The 23,679-nt window shown below is 35.4% G+C and overlaps 3 protein-coding genes across 4 annotated transcripts; 2 read left to right on the top strand and 1 right to left on the bottom strand.

The window, feature by feature from the left end:
* Positions 1-277: 277 nt before the first annotated feature.
* LOC145636783 (protein FAR1-RELATED SEQUENCE 6-like) lies at positions 278-4,330 on the bottom strand. The gene is made up of 5 exons (XM_081688332.1): positions 4,305-4,330; positions 1,908-3,290; positions 668-1,817; positions 490-567; positions 278-397 (listed from the first exon to the last, which is right to left on the bottom strand). Exons 1-5 carry the CDS (start codon positions 4,328-4,330, stop codon positions 278-280), a joined length of 2,757 nt encoding a protein of 918 aa, XP_081544458.1.
* Positions 4,331-6,874: 2,544 nt separating this feature from the next.
* On the top strand, positions 6,875-14,277 carry LOC145635950 (putative folate-biopterin transporter 3). 2 transcript variants are annotated; one of them, XM_081687349.1, is made up of 5 exons: positions 6,875-8,338; positions 9,962-10,221; positions 11,490-11,585; positions 11,690-11,860; positions 13,468-14,277. In XM_081687349.1, exons 1-5 carry the CDS (start codon positions 7,963-7,965, stop codon positions 13,942-13,944), a joined length of 1,380 nt encoding a protein of 459 aa, XP_081543475.1. In that variant the 5' UTR covers positions 6,875-7,962; the 3' UTR covers positions 13,945-14,277. The 2 variants fall into 2 exon arrangements, with proteins under 2 accessions (XP_081543475.1, XP_081543474.1); XM_081687348.1 differs by having other exon boundaries at positions 6,876-8,338; positions 13,354-14,277.
* A 453-nt stretch (positions 14,278-14,730) lies between these two features.
* On the top strand, positions 14,731-17,856 carry LOC145634736 (L10-interacting MYB domain-containing protein-like). Its single transcript, XM_081686126.1, has 4 exons — positions 14,731-15,185; positions 15,261-15,338; positions 16,710-17,033; positions 17,117-17,856. The coding sequence occupies exons 1-4, from the start codon at positions 15,111-15,113 to the stop codon at positions 17,387-17,389; spliced, it is 750 nt and encodes a 249-aa protein (XP_081542252.1). The 5' UTR covers positions 14,731-15,110; the 3' UTR covers positions 17,390-17,856.
* The last annotated feature ends 5,823 nt before the right edge of the window (positions 17,857-23,679 follow it).

A 23,679-nucleotide genomic window follows, 5' to 3' on the forward strand; every position in this document is an offset into this window, starting at 1 on the left:
CCACAAACACACACATTATCACCGTCATTGATAAAACAAATTATAACCCCCCCCCCCCCCAATTAGTCTTTACATTTCAATTGGTCTTTCATTCCAAGCATTGGGACAATCAACTGCAATTCTTCTTCTCAAGTTACTAAAAACATACAACAAAACATACCGGAATACTAATTGTTAGGTGTTCGTATCCAAATTATAATACCATACACACAACTCGAGCAGAGATTTGTTTTAATGTAATTAATAGTTTATTAAAGGCATTCCCATTTAATGTCCCCTATCCATTGAGTTCTGACAAGCTGGTTGATGTGCCGGTTACAAGTATATCATCTTCGGCAACAAATACCATTTCATTAGACTCTGCGATTGTTTGTTGAGGAGGGCAATTTCGCCTAACCTGTAAAAAACACCAGTTAAAGAAGATACTTGCGTCATGGAGATGATTGACAATGGGGATTTTACTTGTAATGGAATGTGTAATGAACATACTCTCATCATCTTGGGCTTGTTAGAGGACACAGCTTCATCTCCCCTATGGATGTCGGCGCTGTCCGAATAAGGGTTAGCCTGTGAGTGATTAGAAGAACTTAATTAGTAACGTTAACTTCTTTTTTTTTTTTTTTAACGTAAATTTTTGTTTAATAAATGTACACGACAATTTTATTACCTCGACAACCTTCTTCTGCCGTGGCTTCTTATATCCAATCTCTGCTAGTCCCTTGTTGCGAGAACCTTTGGGCCTCCCCCTTCCCCTTTTCTTGGGCAAGGGATCTTTAACACCCATATCAATTGGTTGCGGCAACGTAGTTGTTGTACAAAAGTCATCCGAACTTGGTTGACAAGGTGGAACATTCTCTTCCGGGTACATTATCGGGACTGTTTGCTCTAACTTTCGCTTGCTGCATTGACCAACTTCTGATTTAAGTTTCTCAAGAGACTCAAGCACCATTGCAACTGCCTCGTCGTTCACCATGGCAGCCTTCTCACATATTGGCTCAAACGCATTCATTAGTGTATTATATCTTTTTCCCACCAAAGTCTTATCCGGATCATAGTAAGAAACCTTCACGCATGTGTGCTTCCTTAGTATATCTTTCCTCCACCTATTCAGAATATATTGTTGGGGGATGTCAACAACTTGGTTATGTTCTAGAATCCTAATGATGTGCCTGCAAATAATGCCACTAGTCTCAAATTTTCGGCAATCACAACATACGAATTTTGTTTTCTTGTTGAAGGTGGCGGAATAAAACCTTTTCCTGTCTGTGATAACGTCCTCACTTTTACCCTCAGGCACAATCCATACACGGTCTTCTATCAAATACTGAATAAGTGAATCAGACACTTGTATCTCTTCCCGTGGGTAGCTATACATCAGACGTGTACATTCATTTTGCACCTCTTGGAACTTGGTGTCAGTATATATCTTTTGAAACACACCTTCCACACTGAAACCACTTACGAGTCGTCTAATGTACTTCGAGCATTTTGCATCAGCATCCGTCTCATCTCCAACTCGTTTATCCATGGCTGCTGCATACTTTTGTGGAAATTCACACAGCTTTGTGTTGCGCGTAAGGAAACCATCAAAGAAACTGTTTATACTTTCCACCCTCTGTGTTGTCTTCATACCCGCCCAAAAGTAGTTTATCATGAAAGCAGGTACCCACATATGACGTTCCATATACAAATCGCATAGCCAATCATTGTTTTGCAACTTGTACTCAACAATGAATGCATTCCATCTGTTCTCAAACTCCATTACCGTAAAACTCTCATATACAATTTTCTTCAACTCAACTTTCAGGTATTGGTACCTATAAGACATACATCAGTGTTATTCATTATATCAGACGCAACATGTTAACTTTGCTGAATATTAAAAAAATATTTTATTGAATTCTAACCTTTCACATTTGCCCAATTTTTCTGGAATCTTTCGCATTATGTGCCATATGCACCACCGGTGTCTGGAAGTTGGCATCACCTCTTCCAGTGGCTTCCTCATGGAAGCAGCTTGATCAGTGAGTATAGCTTTGGGCGGGGTATTGTTCATACATTGTAACCATTGCTGAAACACCCACCGGTACGTGTCACAATCTTCATGGGATACAAGAGCACATCCTAGCAATATCGACTGCCCATGGTGATTTACCCCCACAAAATTAACAAATGGAAGGTCATATGGATTTGTCAGATAGGTTGCATCAAAACATACGACATCTCCAAACTCCTCATATGCAGCCTTGCTACGAGCATCCACCCACAACACGTCTTTCAACCTTCCTTCCGCATCCAATCGTTGAGAGTGAAAAAAGTCGTGATTAGCAGACTGCATCTCTTGAAAATATGTCATCATTGCTACAGAATCACCCCCCTCCATCTTTAATCTCCTGATTCTGTATACCTCATGTTGAAGGTCTTTAACAGTGTAAGACAAAGGGTCCGACCCTCCCATCTCCGTTCTAAAACACCCATGAATTTGAGACACAGGTACACCCAAGTTAAAATAATTTTCTAACCTCTTTCTAGCCCTGGAATTAAAGTTTTTCATTCGATATTCTTTCACAAGCTTTGCATCACTAGGTTTAGGTGTGTGGTTTGTATGTTCCAACTCAACGCCCTTAATTTCCCACTGCCCCTGCCGATTCAAGCTAGCATAAACCTTTGCTTTACACTCACACTTCTTAGACCTCCTTTTACCGCGACTAAGCTCATCCTCAAACTCCACCCCACCAACAACTCCACCTGAACCACATACACCCATAGCCTTTGCCCTCTTTTTGGCCTCCATTTGCGCCCTCATATCAGGCCTACCATAACACTCACACCGCCATGTTGTAGATATTCTATGCCTCCTCTCGCCTTTAGATAACACACCCTGAACCCTACTCACACCAAAACCTTTTTGCTCCCCATATTCTTTGTAAAATGCTTCAACATCTTGCCATGATGTAAAGACCATCCCTACTTTAGGTTCTTCCACTGTGACAATACTATTCTGGTTACTTCCAACCACTGTTTCTGAAGTCTCAAAACTCCCTATGGGTGAGCTCAAATCAATACTTTCTTCATTAATGCAAGGGGAAGGAGTAAAGCCTCCACCTTCACCAGCAGATGGAACAATCACACCAACACTAGATGTATATCGATCAACGTTATTTACAAGTGCCTGATGATTTCCAATATGACGTCCTCTAACCCCACTGCCCATATCACACACTCCATTTTCATTAACATACCCGATAAGCGGAGATTGAACACCACTATCCATTACAACCAACTTATACCTACAGAATGGCACACACACTCATCACGCATATCCATATTAAACACTTCTCATGAGATCTTGATACATACATGCAATATCTCAAAAAAACGAAATAGATTAGGATTTACATTAAGTATTTACTGTAATTATTTTCATTTTCTAATCAACTTATTAGTTATACATTAATAGAAATTAATTATTGTAGGCATTTTCCCCATTTATCCAACAGTTACATAGCAAAGAGAATCTGAGCCTAAAATTGTTAGCATATATCCAAATATGCGTATTCTTCGACTTTGTATATTATAGCAAGCTAAATTATTGGAGTATGGGCTTTGACTAATTACAAGTACAACAACACAATAAACCACTTAAGTTAACTACTTAGGCCTAGAATGTAGTATAAATATTAATCCCAACAGTATATCTCTTAGCTTAGTCATAGCCTAATTTGTAGCTAGCGTAATCATAGCCTAATTAGCCTAATTTGTAGCTAGCCTAATCATAGCCTAATTTGTATCTTCACAGTTGCCGATCTCGCACCCTTTGTATATTTATACTCTTGGCAAATCAATACAATGATCAGCGCTCATCGTATTATCTAAAACATGGTATCAGTAAGTTTGCCTAATTTTTTTTAATCCTAGTAAATTAATAAATAGACAACTCTGAATTAATGCCCCAAACTAATTTTACCCCTTCATACTTAAAATATGATTCAGCCCAAAATCATTCACATCTTCATTTGTTGAACAATTCCAAACTATACTACTTTATAAGTTAAGCTAAACTCAATAAATTTCGATTTACTTATTCTTATTATGAATGAGAAATCAATTCACTACAGATCTACATGTTAAACCAGCACACTAATCAAAATACATGTAGCAACGTCCACATACATTTCTAAACTAACGCAGCATGCTTTTCATCTCCCAAATACATGCGAAATTATACAACAACTCATAATCAAACGTACCAGGTTGAGATATGTTCACGAACAAGATTCAAGCTGATACACTTGGCGCCTCACTGAAAATCGCCATTCTTCTTCGCCATTGTTTCGCTTTGGACTAATTGAATCGAACAAACAAGAACTCCAACTACTTCCCATGTGCTAAAAGTAAAAAATTTATTACTCAAAGACTGCTGCCAACCAATTTGCATCAGATAACGGTGTTACATTTTGCGTCAAACCACATGTACTGAAATCCAACTCTACATTCCACTTCGAAACCATCATAATACACATCAGCTCTTACATGGCAAGATTACTGTTCCACATATTTACGCTTCTGCCACAAGATGAACGAGCCACGTTCATCATAAAGATGAATGGGGGCGCCCTCGTAGAAAATGGCATGTTGTGAACTTGTGACATTCTCGTTAAACTCAATGGTACATGTTAAATTAGAAAGTTTTTTGTGGTATATGATGAATTAAGTTAAAATATCATTGAAAAATGGTGAAAAATTCGATTATTAAAATGGAAATTTTGTCAGTAAAAACCATTTATAACAACTATTTTGTCAGGAAAAATTTTATAAAAAATTTTTGGCAAGGAGAAACCAGATTGCAAAATACTTTTTGTTGAAGACAACCAAAGGTGAGAATTCGGCATTGACTGAGTGTTTTCCAGCGTTGACCTTACATGTGCCGGTCACATGTCTTATTTTTCTTATTTTTTTTACTAGTATCACCCAATTTCTTCTAATTGCCCCCACTAATTTCACTCTTAATCTCTCTTTTTGATTTTCTCCCTTTTTCATCTTATTTCCCTTCTTCTCTCTCCTCTATCCTCTCTCTTGATCATTAATCCTTGTAACACAATCTGCCATGGTGTCACCCCTCAAATTAGAAATCAATCAAACAAATTAATTTCCACCCACCCTAAACAGTAAGTTTACTTAATGCTTTGTATTTAATTCACATGAGTTTCCTTTTTATGGGTAAGTTTATTCTGAATAATTTTATTTTTGTAATATGCTCTGCAATGGGGAAGAACAAAGCAAGGAAGGAAGGAAGGAACTGTCAGACTTGGTTGTGTTCGAAGAAGCCAAAAGGAAGGTTAACTTTTTTATTCTGAAATTTTGATTAAGAGAAAAGAAGAAGAAGAAGAAGAAAAAGAAGGGAAATAAGAAAGAAAAGGGGGGGGGGGGGAAATTAAAAGAGATATTAAGAGGGAAATTAGTGGGGGGGAATTAGAAGAAATTGGGTGGAATTAGTAAAAATTAAGACATGTGACCGGCACATGTAGTGTCAACATCGGAAAACACCCAGTCAATGCTGGATTCTCACCTTTGGTTGTGTAAAAAAAAAAAAAATTTACAATCTGGTTTCTCCTTGCCAAAAAAAATTTATAAGGTTTTTCTTAGCAAAATAGTTGTTATAAATGATTTTTTCTGACAAAATTTCCTATTAAAATTGTGCATTGATGGAAGTGATAAAAGAAAGGAAATTTTAGAAAATAACACCACAAAAATCTCACAATTTTGATAACATCACAAATTTTAAAACTTTTAGGGTTTTTCTAAGTTATGCCCCTAAACTTCCTCGGTTTCTAAGCTGTGCCCATGCTTTTTCAAACGTCTAAGATGTGCCCTCAACCTAACTAATTTTTATTAACAATAAACTGTGACGTTAACAATAACTTTTTTTTAATTTTATTTTCTGATTTTTAAATTTTTTTTTAAAGCGTTAAACCAATAAGAACGGGAAACGTGCCAAAGTAATAATTCCACGACACCATTGTTGATAAAATAACTTAACTTTCGTTAACGAAAATGGCGGTCAAAGGGTATTGTTGATAAAATATTGTGAGGCGGAGGGCACAACTTATAACTTTAAAAAAGTTTGGGTACAGCTTAGAAATTCAATAATTTAGGGGGCATAGCTTAGAAAAACCCAAACTTTTATTATAACACCACCAAAAAGAACGATTTCTCATAATATTGTTGAAATAAAATTCAATTCCCATAATACATTGATTTAAAAATAAATTCCCTACATAGTGTCCACGTAAGATTGTTTTTTTGGCTTTTGGTTCAACTTAATTTAAAACCGCTAATGGTAATAGCGGTTTTAAAAAAGAGACCGCCTCTAACAATAACAGGTCTCTTTGCATCCTTGGTTAATTCACAAGGCATAGTCTACAGGAAAATTATTTCAAAGAGACCGCCTTTCAATACGACATGTCTTTTTATGTCCGTGTTAATTATTAACCCACAACAATAAAAGAGAGCGCTGACAATTACACTTATAACTTCAAAGAGTCCCCCTTTTAATAAAAACAGGTCTCTTTGACTTTATTTTACAAAATTGCAAAACCGCTAATACCGTTAGCGGTTTTAAGTTGAACCGAAAACCAATCCTACGTGGACACTACTTTGGGAATTTGTTTTTAAAACGAAGCATAATGGGAATTAATTTCTATTTTAACAATATTAAGGGAAATCGTTCCCACCAAAAACCAAAAAATTTGATTTCATCACCACTTAACTTTGCCATGCAAAAAAACCGTTAGTGGGCCCACTTTGTACAAGTATCAATTATTTATTGGATAAAAAATATGAAAAATTAAAAAAAAAAAAAAAAGAGAAATTGTTAAAAAAAAAAAAAAAAAAAAAAATCTAAACCTAGCCACCATCGACGTCGGTTCCCACCACCAGTGCCAGCTTCCGTTACCCAACCCCAGCAAACCACCGTTGGCCGACGAAACCAACCCACCCAATCTCGTACTCTAACCTCAACCTAAACCAGCCGTCACCCACAAACCAGCCCCAATTTTGGTTTTCGGGGTTGGGTCTAGTTGAGGGTGAGTAGGACGGTTTGTGGGTTTGGGTACGGGTGTGGGTTTGTTGGGGTTTCAGTAGTTCAGCGACAGAGTTAAGGGTAGGGCAGAGGAGTTCGACAAATATTGTGGTCGGCGATGTTACGGTGGTTAGGCGACGGCTGGGGTTTCGGCTGGTTTAGGTTGGGGTTATGATGGTTTGGTGACGGTTTCGGAGGTGCTGGGGCTGGGTATGGGTGACGACGGTGGTTCAACGCAAGGTGTCGGTGGCGGCAGTGGAAAACCACCGGCGGTGGTGGCTGGTTGAGCATCTTAGGATTTATTTTTTAATTTTTCTTTTTTTTTTTTTCAAAATTTTATTTATCCAATATGTTTTTTTTGGTATTCTACCCGGTTCACCCTTTTTATCCAATATGTGATTGACACGTGTATCATATGGGACCCACTTAACGTTTTTTTTGGATGACAAAGTTATGTGACGGTGAAACCAATTTTTTGTATGTTTTTGTATGTTTTTTTATTTTTTTTATGTTATAATAAAAGTTTTAAAATTTGTGGTGTTATAATTAGAATTGTGAGATTTTTGTGGTGTTATTTTCTAAAATTTCATATACGTGATTGTTTCAAGAGTCAAGACTGTCAACTAAATAAAGGAAGAAATAATTTGGAGAGTAGTGGGATTAGGTACTTTAGGTAGTGTTTTATACCAAACCCGTTACATACTCAGATTATTCATCTTCCCTTTTGCCTGCGACAATCAACATTACACTTCAATTTAACATCTAATGACAAAATTACTACATACCCAAAGCACAAAACTCTAATTCCTCAACTGAGTATCACCTTTCTTCCCCAAATTTCACCCTAAAAAATCGAAGATCAATCAATTCAATTCAATCCTATGGAAGAAGGAGAAGAAGGGGTGAGTTACCCACTTGAAAACGAACAAACCCAGAAAAATAAGAGCAAAAAAAGAGGAATTTGGGGCATAATCATGTCAGCTATAAATTGGGTGATCATGTTATGTGATGAATTACACTGGAGTTTTGTGATGGGTGTGATTGCAGTTTATGGAATTAGTCAAGGGTTAAGTATGGGTTTAAGCCGTGTTACTATGCAGTATTATATGAAAGATGAACAAAAGATCCAACCCTCTGAAGCTCAGATTTCAATGGGGGTTATTAGATTTCCTTGGGTTGTTAAGCCTTTGTGGGGTCTTCTTACCGATGTTGTTCCTCTTTCTGGGTATAGAAGAAGGCCATACTTTATATTTGCTGGTATGATCCCCTCTTTAATTTTATTTATTTATTTTTTCATTTTCGGTTTTAATTTTCGCAAAATGTTGCTTCGTGTTATAATTTAGGAATGTATGACAAAATCATGTGTTGATACTTGATAAGTGTTATTGGTGTTTTGTTAATTGTCGTAAAGTTGCATACATGGAGTATCATTTTTGTTTATTTGGTGGGTCAGTGGGTGTGCAATTCTTGTAAGTTCATAGTAATGTAATCTCAACTCAATCATGTTTGACTGTGTTGAATGTCTAGTTATGACAACTGCTGTTGTGAAAAATTAAGAGGAGATTATTAGACTAGCTTATTCAATTGCTGAATTGGAATATGTTAACTCAGTATAGTAATTAAATGAAGCAAATCAACTTTATTGATGAACAAGATGATAAATTTGTTTAAAGTTATTTGTTGAGAAAATTTATGTATGATTTTGGTTACTGAAATGGGATTTTTGAGTTGTATGAGTTGTCAGCAAGCAAGGATTATTGTCGATGATCCATTAGCTGCTCCATCAACATAGAAATGGATAAAATTTTGCATGGTCTTTTTGGTAAAACATTGCAAGTACAAAGTACAAATTCTTGTGACATATGAAGTAGGAATATTGTAAGCGCTATTATGTATGATTTTATTACTGAAATGGGATTTTTGAGTTGTATGAGCTGTCAGCAATCAAGGATTATTGTCGATGATCCATTAGATGCTCCATAAACATAAAAATGGATAAATTTTGCATGGTCTTTTTGGTAAACAATGCAAGTACAAAGTTCAAACTCTTGTGAAATACGAAGTAGAATATTGTAAGCTCTATTAACAACTTACTACAAAATGTAGGAGTATCTTTCTTAACCCCACATAAACCTAGTAATAACATTATTTTGATAGGAAGTTCAATTTCCTGTAGTGAAGATCTCAAGAGAACAAGTTTAATGATTTCTTGGATGTGCAATTATCCACAGTGGTCAATTCTGACGAAAACAGATGAATAGTGTAAAGTGTAATCGAGAGATGGTGAAAGAGAGGGGTTTGGGGTGGGTGGGTGAAGTGCTAAAAAAGCTAATATATTCTTTGTCTTTAACCGTGAAAATATACATAAAGAAGTAAAGGAGTATATGCATTCTTGGGGGTCTCAGAGGTAAGTACCTGTTAAATATTGGGGAAAATATTTCTCTGTGTTTTCTCATTGTATTTTCCAATTCATCATTGGCCACATTACATTATGTATAGACAATAAAAATATCTAACCCTAATATTCCATGATATCTCAACTTCCTAAAATCTATCACAATATAACACATATATCTTTTCACAATGAAGAAACTAGCTAACAAAATCATTTGCAGCTGGTAGAAAGCATCAACTAATTTTATAAGATCATATTAAGAATAACCAAGGTAGCAAATCTAAAATTGCGTTTAAAATGTAATAGCAAATCTCAATACAAATTATTTAGTAATTACAATTTTATGCTTCCAAGTTCCAACCAAAAGGACAACTAAGTTTGTTATCATATTGCACTGGTAGCAGACAAATCATGCTATCATATTCCCCTGGTAGCCAAACATCTGTGAAATCAATTAATACTTGATTTAATCTTTGACCTTCCAGGGTTTCTTGGAGTTACGTCAATGCTTGTCCTGTCTATTGTCGATGGTCTGCATTTGGTGCCTGCTGTTCTGTCTCTCATGGCTGGAAGTGCTGGGGTAGCTGTAGCAGATGTGACAATAGATGCTTGTATCACTGAGAATAGTAGCACTCATCCTACACTTGCTAGTGACATGCAAAGTTTGTCTGGATTAAGCTCTTCAATCGGAGCTCTAGCAGGGTTCATAATAAGTGGATTTCTTGTTCATCTAGTTGGGTCCAAGGTTTGTTTCTTCTTATATTTGTTACTGATGTGTCTTAAGATAGGTGAAAGATCATTATTGAAACCTCATATTATATGTGTACAGTATACACATGTCTGTAGAGTGTTTGACTACTTTGTTAGCTTAGGAGGTTTCTCGGTTTTGGATGGAACTATGCACCATATTAGTAAGAGACCAGACCCCATTTCTAATTATAAGAATGTTATAGGTGCCAAAGCCAAGGGTGGTCTGTTTAAGGTTTTTTCGTATCTCTTGTGTATGTATCCCTGAGATGATAAAACATTTGTTCTCACACATTTTTGTTTGGGAGGGGGGGGGGGGTATTTGAACCCCATGTTTTATGTATATTTATTTGTGTATGCATTTGTGAATTGTCTCACATAGGAAAAGAGATTAGGGCAATAGTAACTTTTTGGGATTCAAACCTCACCTGAGCTTGTAAGTGGCTTGAAACCCTTCACTTTTTTACCCTCATTTATGGGCAGCCAAAGCCAATTTTACAATTATTGTAAAAGTTCAGTCATTTGCATGGACTGCAAAGAAGTTTAGATTGTCCAAATCATTTTTCAGTAACTAAACTTCTTTTAATTCTTTTAAAATGCGTTAAATAAGTTAAATGGAAGTTAAGTCTGATGGATCATAATGCAGTTTCTTAATTTGAGATGTATGAGAGAAGTTAAAGGTTTCTGTTTCATTCTTATTAAAAAAAGCTGTGAACTATTTAATAACATTGCCTTTTTAATTTATTCTTATACATGCACTGAAAATAACCGTGTAGTTTGGGACTTATGGCTGGAAACTGTCATTGGCCTAGAGAATTTAGCAGTTCTATGAAAAATTTAATCTCAGGATTGATCTGGAGTAGAAGAGTGTGGTAGGTGAATCTTTTCAAGTGTAAGAAAGTCAGTGGTCATTGATTGTGTGAGCTATGAAGTCATCAAATGTTTACTATTTTTCTCATACTATTCTTGTTCAAGTCAAAAAGGAAAGTTAATTAATTCTAATTTCCTTCACCAAACAAATATCATTTGCTGGCTCCTTTGTGTTTGTTTGTTTACTTTTTTGTTTTTATATATCCTGATATCATGTTTGCTGTATGCACTACTATGTTTCTTTTTATTACCTTATTTATTCATTTTCCTCTTTTTATTCTATGAATCAATACCATCTCTCTCATCCCTAACAGTTTCATACTTCTAATATTAGATTATTGCTCTCCATAATTTGGTTGTAATAGCAGGTATTTTCTATTTTTCTTTTACTCATAGGGTGTGTTTGGCCTGCTGACACTTCCACCTGCACTGGTTGTTTTGGTTGGATTGACAATTAAGGACGCTCCTGTGCGAAATCACTCCTACAGTAGGGTAATTCTCTACGGTCATTCTCCTTGAGCTTGGAAGATAACCTCTTCCTTTCTAAGAGTTTTGTTGTATTGATCAAATTGATACATGACTACTGATTTAAACAGGTTAATGAGAAGTTTGGTGATGCTGTAAGAGCTATGTGGACCACATTAAAGTCCCAGCATGTCTGGAAGCCATGTCTTTATATGTTTTCGTCACTTGCTCTTAACATAAACATCCATGAAGGACTGTTTTATTGGTATACAGATGGGAAGGGAGGTCCTTTATTCTCAAAGGTAATGCCTTTCTCAGTGTATATGTGTGCTATATTTTAGCAATATCTGCTTGTCTATGTTGTTGAAGTGTGGCGTTCTTATATTTTACCTATAAGTAGTTAATATTCCCTTTAAATGCATAAAATAATTATAAGCAACTACAAAGTGACACCTGTGCCACAGTTGTTTGCTTGTCAAAATAATGTTTACCCAAGACATAATTCATCGCAGCATCGTTTGCCCCAAAAAAATTTTAATTGTTGCATAAATTTTTGTGGTCTGTTTGGTTTTGTGGTGGAAACTCTTTTTCTCATGGCAGTTTCAAGAAATTGGAATTCCGTGGCATAATTCGTGGCACAAGTGATGATTATTTTCATTGAATGGTAGCTGCTTACAATATCCTTATAGCCCAAGTATCCCCTTAAACACTGCTTAAGACTTTTCCATTAGGCCTATATTTTCTCTCTGAGGCTTGAACGGAAATGTCAGCTTTACTTTTGGAATTTTGTTGCTATGGATTCTAAAGCTCTCTTAGATTATAATCATGAAACATTTTGAACTGTTATAGAATCTCAAGTATTGAAAACTAATGGGTTAATTTGTCAAAAATCAGTTTAATATTAAAAGTGTGAGATATATATTTATTATTTTCTGAAAATTATTGGAGCCTGTCATGGCTGTCTTTTACGAGTAAGCTTTAGCAATACTGAAACTTGTAAGCTTTTTCAATGGGTATTATGACGAATGATTGATTTGCTTGCAATTTAAGTTCCCCTTTAACATGCTTACTGGTGATACAGAACTTAGGCTGTTGATTAATAGGAAATGTGACACAATGAAGATAGTAATTTTCTATTCAGTTGTGAGTCCTTGTGATAAAAGTTTGCTGACAATTCAATAATTATTATATGCAAACCGATCCATCCAATGAAGAATACTATTTTTCCAAAGATAAGATTTTTAAATCTTTGACGGAATAACAGATTTTGCTGTACCTGAGCAAACTCTTGAAACAGAGGTGTGTCTAAAGATTACAGTAGGCTAGAGAAGAAAGCAAAGATCTTTATAATCTAGATAATATCATCCTCTTCCTTTTAGCTGGCCTTCTTAACACAAATCCAATAATTGTCCCTGAATTTTATAATTCTCTGCCAAGAATATGTTAGTATCACTTGGTATAATTAATCTAATTGTTTTTATCAACGTTGCAATTTTCTATTGCTAATCCCATTTTATGACAAGAGATTTGGGCATTGAGAACACTAGATATGCTTGGTCATGACTCATGAGGGTACAATAGCATAGTGTATAGTTGTCAATATAGCTTAAGTCTTGAGAAGAATATTTATTTGGTTTCGTTACTTGTCTTAATCAATTCCTATAGTATACTGTAATGTAATGACAGAGTGCTAGAATTATATATTATAGTGCTAGAATTATATATTATGCTATTGTGGACTGTGGAATATTGCTCTCACTTTTCAAATATCTAACATCATGTTTACTTTATGCAGGAGATTGTGGGATCCATATATTCCATAGGGGCACTAGGCTCTCTTTGTGGGGTTCTTCTCTATCAAAATATGTTGAAAAATCGCCCTTACCATGACTTACTTTTCTGGACGCAGTTGCTGCATTGTGCTTCAGGAATGCTGGATCTAATATTGGTGCTTCGTCTAAATCTGAATCTTTACATTCCAGATTACCTCTTCATTGTAATTGATGAAGGGGTTTCGCATATGATAGGACGTCTTAAGTGGATGCCTTTGCTTGTACTTAGTTCCAAGCTTTGCCCTTCTGGGATAGAAGGAACGTTCTTTGCACTATTGATGTCCATCGACCAAGTGGGAATGCTAACCTCGACATGGGCAGGAGGTTTTGTTTTACATTATTTACATGTAACACGGTCAGAATTTGAGAACCTCTGGCTTGCAGTTCTACTTCGTAATCTTTTAAGGTTGACACCAATTTTTTTGTTGTTTCTGGTGCCGAGAACTGATCCGAACTTGCCAGTGCTCCCTTCAGAAATATCAAAGACTAAAAGGGATACTGAGACGCTGACAACTGATAATCTTGAAATGGCCTCTCTTCTTGATACCAGCTGATCAAAATGTTATATCTCACTGTTGTTCAGATGCCAGAGGTAATGATCAATGTAGATCACTGTGTTTTTTGGCTGTTTACTACTGTAAACTGAACTGGCAGCAGGCCAGTATGATCGCGATGGAGCCTAAATTTCTACCGTGTGGAGTAAGCATATCTTGATGATCAAGTATGGTGAAATGAAGTCGACATTATCAGTTTTCATGATGGCTGAATAACTCAAGAACCAATTAATGGTTAGAAACTTCTCTGCTGACCTGTTGTAATTCTCCTAGCTAATTGTTGTATGATACATTGATACCTCATTACAGTGATAATTGTCTCTCTCTCTTTTTTTTTTTTTTCTTTTTTTTTTTTTTTTTTTTTTTTTGGGGGGGGGGGGGGGGGTAATGAATAATAACTTTCTGTAAAAGATAGCAAAGAATAGAAAGGCCAGTTTTAGGCTTAGAAAATAATATAGTATACTTGCAGACTAAGGGTAAAAGGTGCCCATTATTTTAATCTGACAAACTTGCAGATTAAAGAATGTATATGTTGAGATTGAACAGTTAACTTTAGCCTCTCCCTACAATATACAACCCTATTCAAAAGAATCACTTATCATGTAGCCGACTCTACTTATGGGATTAAGGCTTTGATTGATTGATTGAAAAGAATCACTTATCATACAAGTCTACCGTAATAATTTTCCCCAGTTTGATTGACGATAAGTTCCTTTTAACATGGCTCCACTAGATGGGATGCTTCAAACTGTGATCTTCAGTTCATAGACCCACATTTTTTTGTGGACTTAGTAACTGTTTGGCCTAGTTTCTACAAGTGTTTCTTTATCTAAGAAATAGAAACTGGGCCAAACAAGGGTTTTTTAAGAAACAAAAACACTTTCTCAAGAAGCCCAAAATAACTTCTAGAGTGGGAAAAATAAGAAGCACCAATTTTGAGCTTCTCTATATCAGTTTCTCGGGGAGCTGATTTCCCATTTAATGAAACTTTTTTTTGGACAAAAATATCCTTAACATTTTACAAAAAGACCTCTAATATCCCATTAAAAAAAAGAAACCCCCCTTCTCTCTCTCTTCACCTCTCATAAACACTGAGCAGCTCTTTCTCTCTCCAAAAACACGAAACGCTCAACCCTCAAGGCCAAACGAAGACGGCGTCCGACGACATGCAATCCGGTCCTCCTAGACCACCGGCGCCACCATTTCGTCCACCCAAGAGGACACAACCAAGCAATAATAAGGTAATTTTTTTTACTTATTAAAATTTTCTCTTTTGTGGGTAGAACCCTAATTTCTTTGCATTGATTTTGAAATAGGAGAAAGCTATAGATCTCAGTGGTTCTCCTCATCCAAATCATCCCAATACTTCACGAACAAGAAGTTCTGCCAATGAGGTTAGTGAATTGGTCCAGAATATAGATCTTGAAAATTTCATTTTTGATTCAATTTAGCAAAATACTAACCGTTTACACAAATTCAATTTCTGGGTATTCTTAGAATTTAAAGACTGGGTAAATGATACCTGTGTTAGGACAATGCCATGAAATTAATGTTAAATATAGTATGGTTATAAGTTTAATGTGGTTTAGGCGGAATAGCAGTCGAAACTAAAAACAATGTCATCTGTAAGGGCTGAGCTTGTTAATCTCATACGCAGTAATGAAAAATTAGAACTCGGAAGCTTTTCTTTCATATATGTTACATTGAAGTTATTTGTAATCGTAGTGGGTTCGATATAGTTGTTGTCTAGTACAGCATTAGAGCCCAGAAATATGCAAAGTCATTAAGCTAGAGATAGGAAGTTGTTTGCTAGGCTGCTTGTTCTGGGGCATAAGGGGGTGTCAGATTGACAGTTGGGGACAATATTAGAACTATGGTCTTTATTAATTGGTAAAGTTAGGAAATGTGTCTACTTTTTTAGAACATCCTAAATTCCTAATATTGTATTATAATTGACTATTGTTTTTTGACAAAGGGATTGCTGAGTACCTCGATATTGTGTGCCTTGTTGCTATATCAGAGTAAATAAATAAATAAGGCCTCCTTGAGAGTCTTGACTTTGATATTATAAGTTGTTAAGATGAATTATCGATTTCTTTCTCTTTTAACCATTACAAGCTATGCAGTACCTGTTATACCTCTACATATATGGATGTGGTTTATTATATGCCACTGATAGCTGTGCAGTGCAAATTTTGGGCAGTTGGCCACTTGGCCATATAATTGGACGTTTATCTCGTTCTAATTGAAAGTTATATTTAAGGGCTATAGTCATGGGTATTTCTGATCTATGTTGACAATGGTGTAGTATATGTACGTAGTTGGATGTTTATTTAGTATATTCATTGCTTGTGTTGGTATCAAATTTACTTGCTTATATCCGGACAAGGTGATAGTGGAATGGTTGAAATATATTTTTGAGGTATTGAGGTTATGATGTCATAGTATCATATTCTTTGTAAGAACTTATAGACAGGGAACCATTACCTAACCTTTCTTAAAGGTGAGTAATAAAGTTTGGCTATACATTATGCATCAACAAATTAATGAACATGTTATGAATGGGCTTTATATATATATTAGGGAATGAAATACATGTTGGATTTAAAGAGTACTCGGCTTGTATGTTGTAAGGTTTGTCAATATAATGCTGGTAGAATTTATAAAGCGTGACCTTGGGAGGCAGATTACATTATTATGTTGTGTGTATGGTTGGTGAAGCTTATGCGTAATGCACAACGTTTCATGGCTTTGTTTGTCTTTAGATTAACGAACAAGTAAAGAGGTCAAAAGCAACTTGGTCTGATGAAACAACTAAGATTTTTTGTGAGGTTTGTGCTGAAGAGGTCCATGCAGGGAATAGACCACACACTCATTTTAGCAAAATTGGTTGGAATAATGTGGTTATAAAGTTCCAACAAAGGTCTGGTAAAAAGTATGACCAGAAGCAATTAAAAAACAAGTGGGAGAAGTTAAAAACGGAGTACGCTACATGGAAGAATCTCGTAGAAAAGGAGACAGGGTTAGGATGGGATCATGAGAAAAATACAATTGTTGCATCCGATCAGTGGTGGGCACTCCAAGAACAGGTGAGCATAACAATTATCTAATTTGTACATTGCCTTTTTTCAAGTAGTTAGTTTTAACTAATTACATTTATTTATTTGTATAGGCCAATCCGAGTGTTGCTAAATTTCGTGAAGCTGGAATCCAAAATTTAACAGAGTTAGAGATCATGTTTGCTAAAATAATTGTTTCTGCTACAACTTCATGGAACCCTTATTCACAAGATGATATTGAAATAGAAGACTTGACTACCATAGGAAACGAAGAGATAGAAGATGAGGAACAAGTTGACATTACTATGGATGGTAGTATCAATGAAACAGTATCTCAACAGCTTGAAAGTGAAAGCATTGACAAGACCAAAGTCAATACAACATAGGAAGAAAAAGGAAAAAAAAACACAAAAAGGAAATAAATCTAAAGTTAGCACAGCTAAGCTCATGCAAAATGAGCTAAAACGTATTGTTGGTGCGATGGAGAATTTCTCTCAATCTAGTGCTACTGTAACTTCAAAAAGAACTGATCTTCCTGGTTGTAGCATTGGAGAGTGTCTAACATTGCTAGCTACAACACCAGGGGTTGAAATAGGAAGTGAACTTTATATGTTAGGAACTCGTTTATTTGTCAAACGAGAATATAGAGAGATGTTTGTTGGTATTCCTGATGAAAATATACGGAGTTGTTGGCTTGAGCAAGAATTGGAAAGGGAGAAAAAAGCTTCTCAACGTTAATTATTTTTTTATTTGTTATGAAACATTGTATTTATGCTTTGATTGCTACTTTTTTTAATTACCTTGTTGTAACAGACCAACTTTCTTATTTATGTCAGTTATTTTGATTTTCTTAGTATTTGTTATATATTATTATCATTATACTTTCTCATATAATATTAGCTTTTTATAGTTTCTTCGTTATATAAGGTTTACTTTAAAGTATACAATTTCAATTGGTTCCTTGTTTTTTTTAATCAGGTTAGTTCAAATGGAAGTGCTTATGATGATGTAATTGATGAATCCTCCTCCTCCGAAGAAGACGATGAAGATTTATTACTTCAAGAACAACTGAGGGGTAAACAAATGATGTTATATGCCACCACAGGGGTAACGATACTTACCAAATACTATCTTAAATATTTAATTAAACAACCTACTAGGATTTCGTTATGTTCTGGATGGCAATGGTTGCAAGAGGTTTTATCTACATCGGGTGAAAGTTATAGGATATTAAGAATGGAACCCCATGTGTTTTATAGTCTTGCTAAATTATTAATGGATAAATATGGATTAAAGTCAACTAGGACCATGCCTGCTGAAGAAGCACTCGGAATATTCGTATATTTATGTGCACAATTTCAATCTAATCGTAATATGCAAAATCGCTTTAAACATTCTGGTGAAACAATAAGTAGAAAATTCAATGAAGTTCTTGAAGCAATGACAAGATTTTCTAAAGATATTGTAAGACCTTCTGATCCAAACTTCAAGGAGGTTCCAACTAAGATACGAAATAATTATAAATATTGGCCACATTTCAAGGATTGTATTGGTGCCATTGACGGAACTCATATTCCATGTGTTGTTTCGGAGGAGGATAAAATCCCTTACATTGGGCGCAAAGGTAACCCTACTCAAAATGTTTTAGCAATTTGTGACTTCGACATGTTATTTACATATTTTGTTGCTGGGTGGCCGGGATCTGTTCATGATAATCGAATCTTAAAAGATGCAATGGAAGACCCCAAGAAATATTTCCCTCATCCACCCGAAGGTATATATTTACGAAACTATATATTATACTATCTTCTTTACCATTATTATACTATGTTGTCATTATCTAATATTGTACAATGTACAGGAAAATATTATGTTGTTGACGCGGGTTATCCGAATATGAAAGGATTTATGGCTCCTTTTAAAGGCGAACGATACCATGTTCCTGATTTTCGTCGTTCAACACAACCTCCAAATGGTTTCTACGAGGTCTTTAATTATTCACATTCGTCATTGAGAAACGTTATAGAGAGAACATTTGGTGTCTGGAAAAAAAGATGGAGGATATTATCAATTATGCCCAGCTTTTCGTTGGAAACTCAAAAGAAACTTGTTGCAGCTACTATGGCTATGCATAACTATATAAGAAGACATACGCTTGAAGATTTGGAATTTGATAAATGTGATGCAGATCCTTATTACATACCTGAAGTTGAAGGGGATGAGGATATTGGAGGCAACCCGGTAACTACTCTTGAAGAACATGATGGATCAATGGATGATTTTAGTATGGAATCTATTCGCTACAATATTGCAACTTCTCTAATGAGTCGTGGATTGTAACATTATTGGATCTTTTATTAGGAATAATAATAGCAGACATTTTGGATATGAATTTTTTATATTTTGACAAAAAAATCTAAGTATTTAGACTTATGAATTGTTCAATATTTTAAATTAAATTTAATCTTACAAGCTATTATAAACAATTTGCTATTAAAAAACAAAAAAAAAAACTATTATTAACAAAAAAAAAAACTATTATTAACAACAATGTACAAGAAATTAATACTAATTTATTCTCCCAAATAATTTTTTTTAAAAAAAAAAACTAATATGGGCCAAACAGGGTAAAATAGTTTCTCAATCTAAGAATCACTTCTGATTTTTGATGGGCCAAACAAATCTATTTCTTACAACTGTTTCTCTAGAAATAGTTTCTGGAAAACTACTTCTGGAAAACAGAAGTTGTTTTTCAAAAGCTTGGCCAAACAAACCCTTAATTATGTCATGTTCCACCGTAAAATTGGAGCATGATGAGATATCATGCAGAATTTGACAAAAATTCAGAAGGCTTCAAATATATAGGAACTGGTTTGCCTATGATATCATTTACAATTTGGGGAAGAAAATTGATGCATGGTTAAACACGGGCAGCAGGTAAAGAGTATCCAACAAACTCATCCTTGGCTATTTGATGATGTAATCATCGGTCCTTTTATGATTTAAATAGTATCGTTACTGTGTATTTTTGGACCACTTTACATACTACTCAGTATATAACATATTTAAGCATTTTGTTTAATTATCGTACATTGATACTCGTTTGCACACGTTCGTTACTGAACATTCCTATCACGTATGACTATTAATTGCGGCTATTCGTAAGTTATAACATCGCACTCGTGACATTTTTACGTATTATATAACATATTTAAACATGCATTTTGTTAAATCTCGTGCATTTGATACTAGTTTGTGTATATTCGTTGCTAAATATTCCTTTCACTTATATCTATTAACTGCGGCTATTCGTAAGGTATAACAACATGAGACACGGCGCGGGCACACTTGTTACTTGCTCGCTTCTTTAGAGGGAAGTGAGAGATTATAGAGGCGATTAATTTACATACACCAAAGCAAAGGCAAAATCAGATGAGTCAACGCATGATTCTGGACTTTTTCGTCGAAATTCACTAATCTGGTACCATATAACAAAACATTAGTCTGGTACTTCCCCACAAAAATTTTTTTTAGTAAGGTACTTTCCCACAAGGATATTTCTGTCTGTTGGATTCAGCTTCTGGAAGTTATTGGGGCTTTGGTTGTGTGTCATGTTCAGAAGGTTCCCAGATCTACGGTTGCTCAAGCTCATTGTTTGGCAGGGACGGCGCGTCGGCGTGATTTACTTTGTTTCCGTTTTTAGTATGTTTGTTGTTTGTAAGTTCTTTTGTAAAAAAAAAAAAATGCCCTAATACCTTGGCACTTACCCACAAAAAACTTGCAAAAACCAGAAATATAGTAGCAAGTATATGAGGGATCTCATTCATCTTTTTACATGTTCTAAGAAAATCAACAACTAAACGAAAACAGATTTGTATATGCAACCCACAACAATCTTAATAGGGTGGATATATGCAACCCTGGAGCAGGCTTACAGTACTTATAATACTTAGTGCTGTCAAATTTCAAACCGAAACCATTTAACTGCCCGAAACCGACCGACCCAAATGAGAACCGAACCGATTAAAAACCGATTTTTTTGAAACCGAAAATCGACCCGAACCGTATTTTAGTAAACCCGAAACCGAATCGACCCGAATAATGTTAAACCGTATAAGAACCGAACCCGTTAACAAACCGAACCGAATATAAACCGAACTGAAAGAAAACCGAACCGAAAAAGAACCGAACCGTATCTAACCCGAAACCGTTTAAACTGGCAAAAAAACCGCTTACACCGAACCGTTAGCAAACTGCTACCCGTTTGCACCGAACCATTTAAAAACCGAACTGGTTATAGGCCCTGCCTCAAACTATTAGCAACACTACTACCTCTAGTCATGTATACATTTGAGGTAATGAAACCAAATGAACAAAAAGCTTGTAATATTAAGTACCAATGCTTGGCTGAAGGCGTAATAAATAAAATTAATTCACAAAGACTATTAAGCATATGATTACATTGATTCTGTGAGTAATAATGAAATAAAGATGAGCGTGTGCTAGTGACATGAATATACTATTAGGCTATGTTTTAATTCAGATTCAACTATAATTTAGTAAACTTGAAATGGAACCGATATGAATAACGTTAAAGTGGTTAAACAATCGAAGAACCGAACCAGTTATAAACTGAACCGAAATAGAACCGAACCAGTTAAAACTGAACCGAAAAAGAACCGAACCAGTTAAAACTGAACCGAAAAAGAACCGAACCAGTTAAAAACTGAACCAAAAAAGAACCGAACTGTTTCTAACCCGAAACCGTTTCCAACCCGAAACTGTTTGAACCGGGATAAAAACCGTTTACACCGCACCGTTAACAAACCGCAACCCGTCTGCACCGAACCGTTTACTATCCGGACTGTTTACAACCCGAAACGAATTAAAACCGCTTAAGAATAAACCGAAACCGAATCGAACCGATAACTATTTAAACCGAACCAAAACCGACCCGTGAGACAATTAAACCGATTCCAAACCGACCCAATTAAATACCGAACCGATTTCAAACCGAACCGAAACCGAACTGTCAAACCGTTTTTACAGTGCTAATAATACTTATCGATTGTATAACTAATATCAGTTTCATACCCGACTGACATAAGGTCAGTATCCAGAGAATCTGCACCCAAAAACATCTTAGTTACAGATAGTATCTCTAAATTATCCACTCTAAGTCTTGAGACCATCAACCATGCCATTAATGCACCATATGTTCAAATGATCAAGCACTGTCCTTAAGATCTATCTGATCAAGCTATAAATTCTAAGAGTTACTGAATACTGATAGACTAGCCTGACAGTAAATTATATAATTTCTAGCAAGCAACTCAACCTTAGAAGTCTTAATGGTGTAAATTAGGAAATTCTTTTTTTTTTTGGTAAATATAAGTTAGGAAATTCTATGAATCATCAACCGAATAGAAAGCCAGTCTTCAAACCTTGAGATATGATGCATGAAAAAATTCATTTCGACCAACAGGTTTGCATGCCTCCACCTTCCAGCAAACCAGCAGTCCCCTCTTCCTTGTTTGTATCACTTCTAACTTCAAACACGGTAAAAAGGATCCTACATAAGTGTGTAAGATATTCATGGTACACAACAAGTCAACAATGAACAACAACAAAATATACTTTCTATTCAAAATTAAAAGCGCAAAACAAAATGATCATTAATTATGCAAGGTTCATTCTATAAAAAGTGTTGTTCCACAGTGTTCTTTCTATAATTAAGAAAAAAGTCATTCTAGGCCTTTTTTATTAGTAAAAAGACATTTTTTTTAGCTTTGTGTATGAACTATGAAGTGAACCATACACAATTGTGTATTGTCTAGTAATTGCGCAAACAGATTGATCTCAGAACGACTAAAAAGGTAATATAGAAGGCAGCATATACAGCCACACATTATACAATGAGGTAGAAAATAAGATATTTACATAGTATGAAGGGACTTGCTTCTTTAAAAGATAAAACCCACTTACCATATGGCATAGGAGCCAATATCTCTCATGTAACCAGAGAAAAGACTCAGCCTTCACTTCTTAGCAGCATCAGAACCAGGGTTCGAAAACATCCCAGTAATGAGCCTGCGCCAGTAAATATGGATGACTTTGAGGAAGCTTTGTCTCCATTTATCAGGTTTTGCAATTTCAATTCTGAGTTGATTTTGCAGTCGTCTACATTTTGCTGTACATTTTAAGAAGAGTCTCATCTGACATACATACACCTATCTAATCAATCAATCAAAGCCTTAGTTCCATAATTGGGGTTGGCTACATACACCTATCTAATCAAGCAAAATATAACCAGTCTTGCAGTATATAATGCTTATCTCCAGATTTAATGATATTTCACGACAGAATGAAGCCTGTAGAACTTGAGTCTGCTCTATATCAGCCTCAAACCTGTTCCTAATCTCCTATCAAACTGCGGGATTAGGCTACTGCACAAAGTTTGTCTAAATCACACTATGTTCATAAGATTATTTACTAAATACTTCGCACACTACCGTAAAAGGGTAGTGTCTATGATCTAATCCAAATCATAACCTACTTTCACTCAAACAACAAGCAACCTAGAATAAAGATTAAATGGAAAACCGAATCAATAAGATCAAAATTTATAAATCAAAGCACATCACTACATTGACAATTTTGATTTGTAATTACACAA

Source organism: Chenopodium album, chromosome 6 (genome assembly GCF_948465745.1).
Source record: "Chenopodium album chromosome 6, dcCheAlbu1.1, whole genome shotgun sequence".
In the NCBI taxonomy this organism is placed as follows: Eukaryota; Viridiplantae; Streptophyta; class Magnoliopsida; order Caryophyllales; family Amaranthaceae; genus Chenopodium; species Chenopodium album.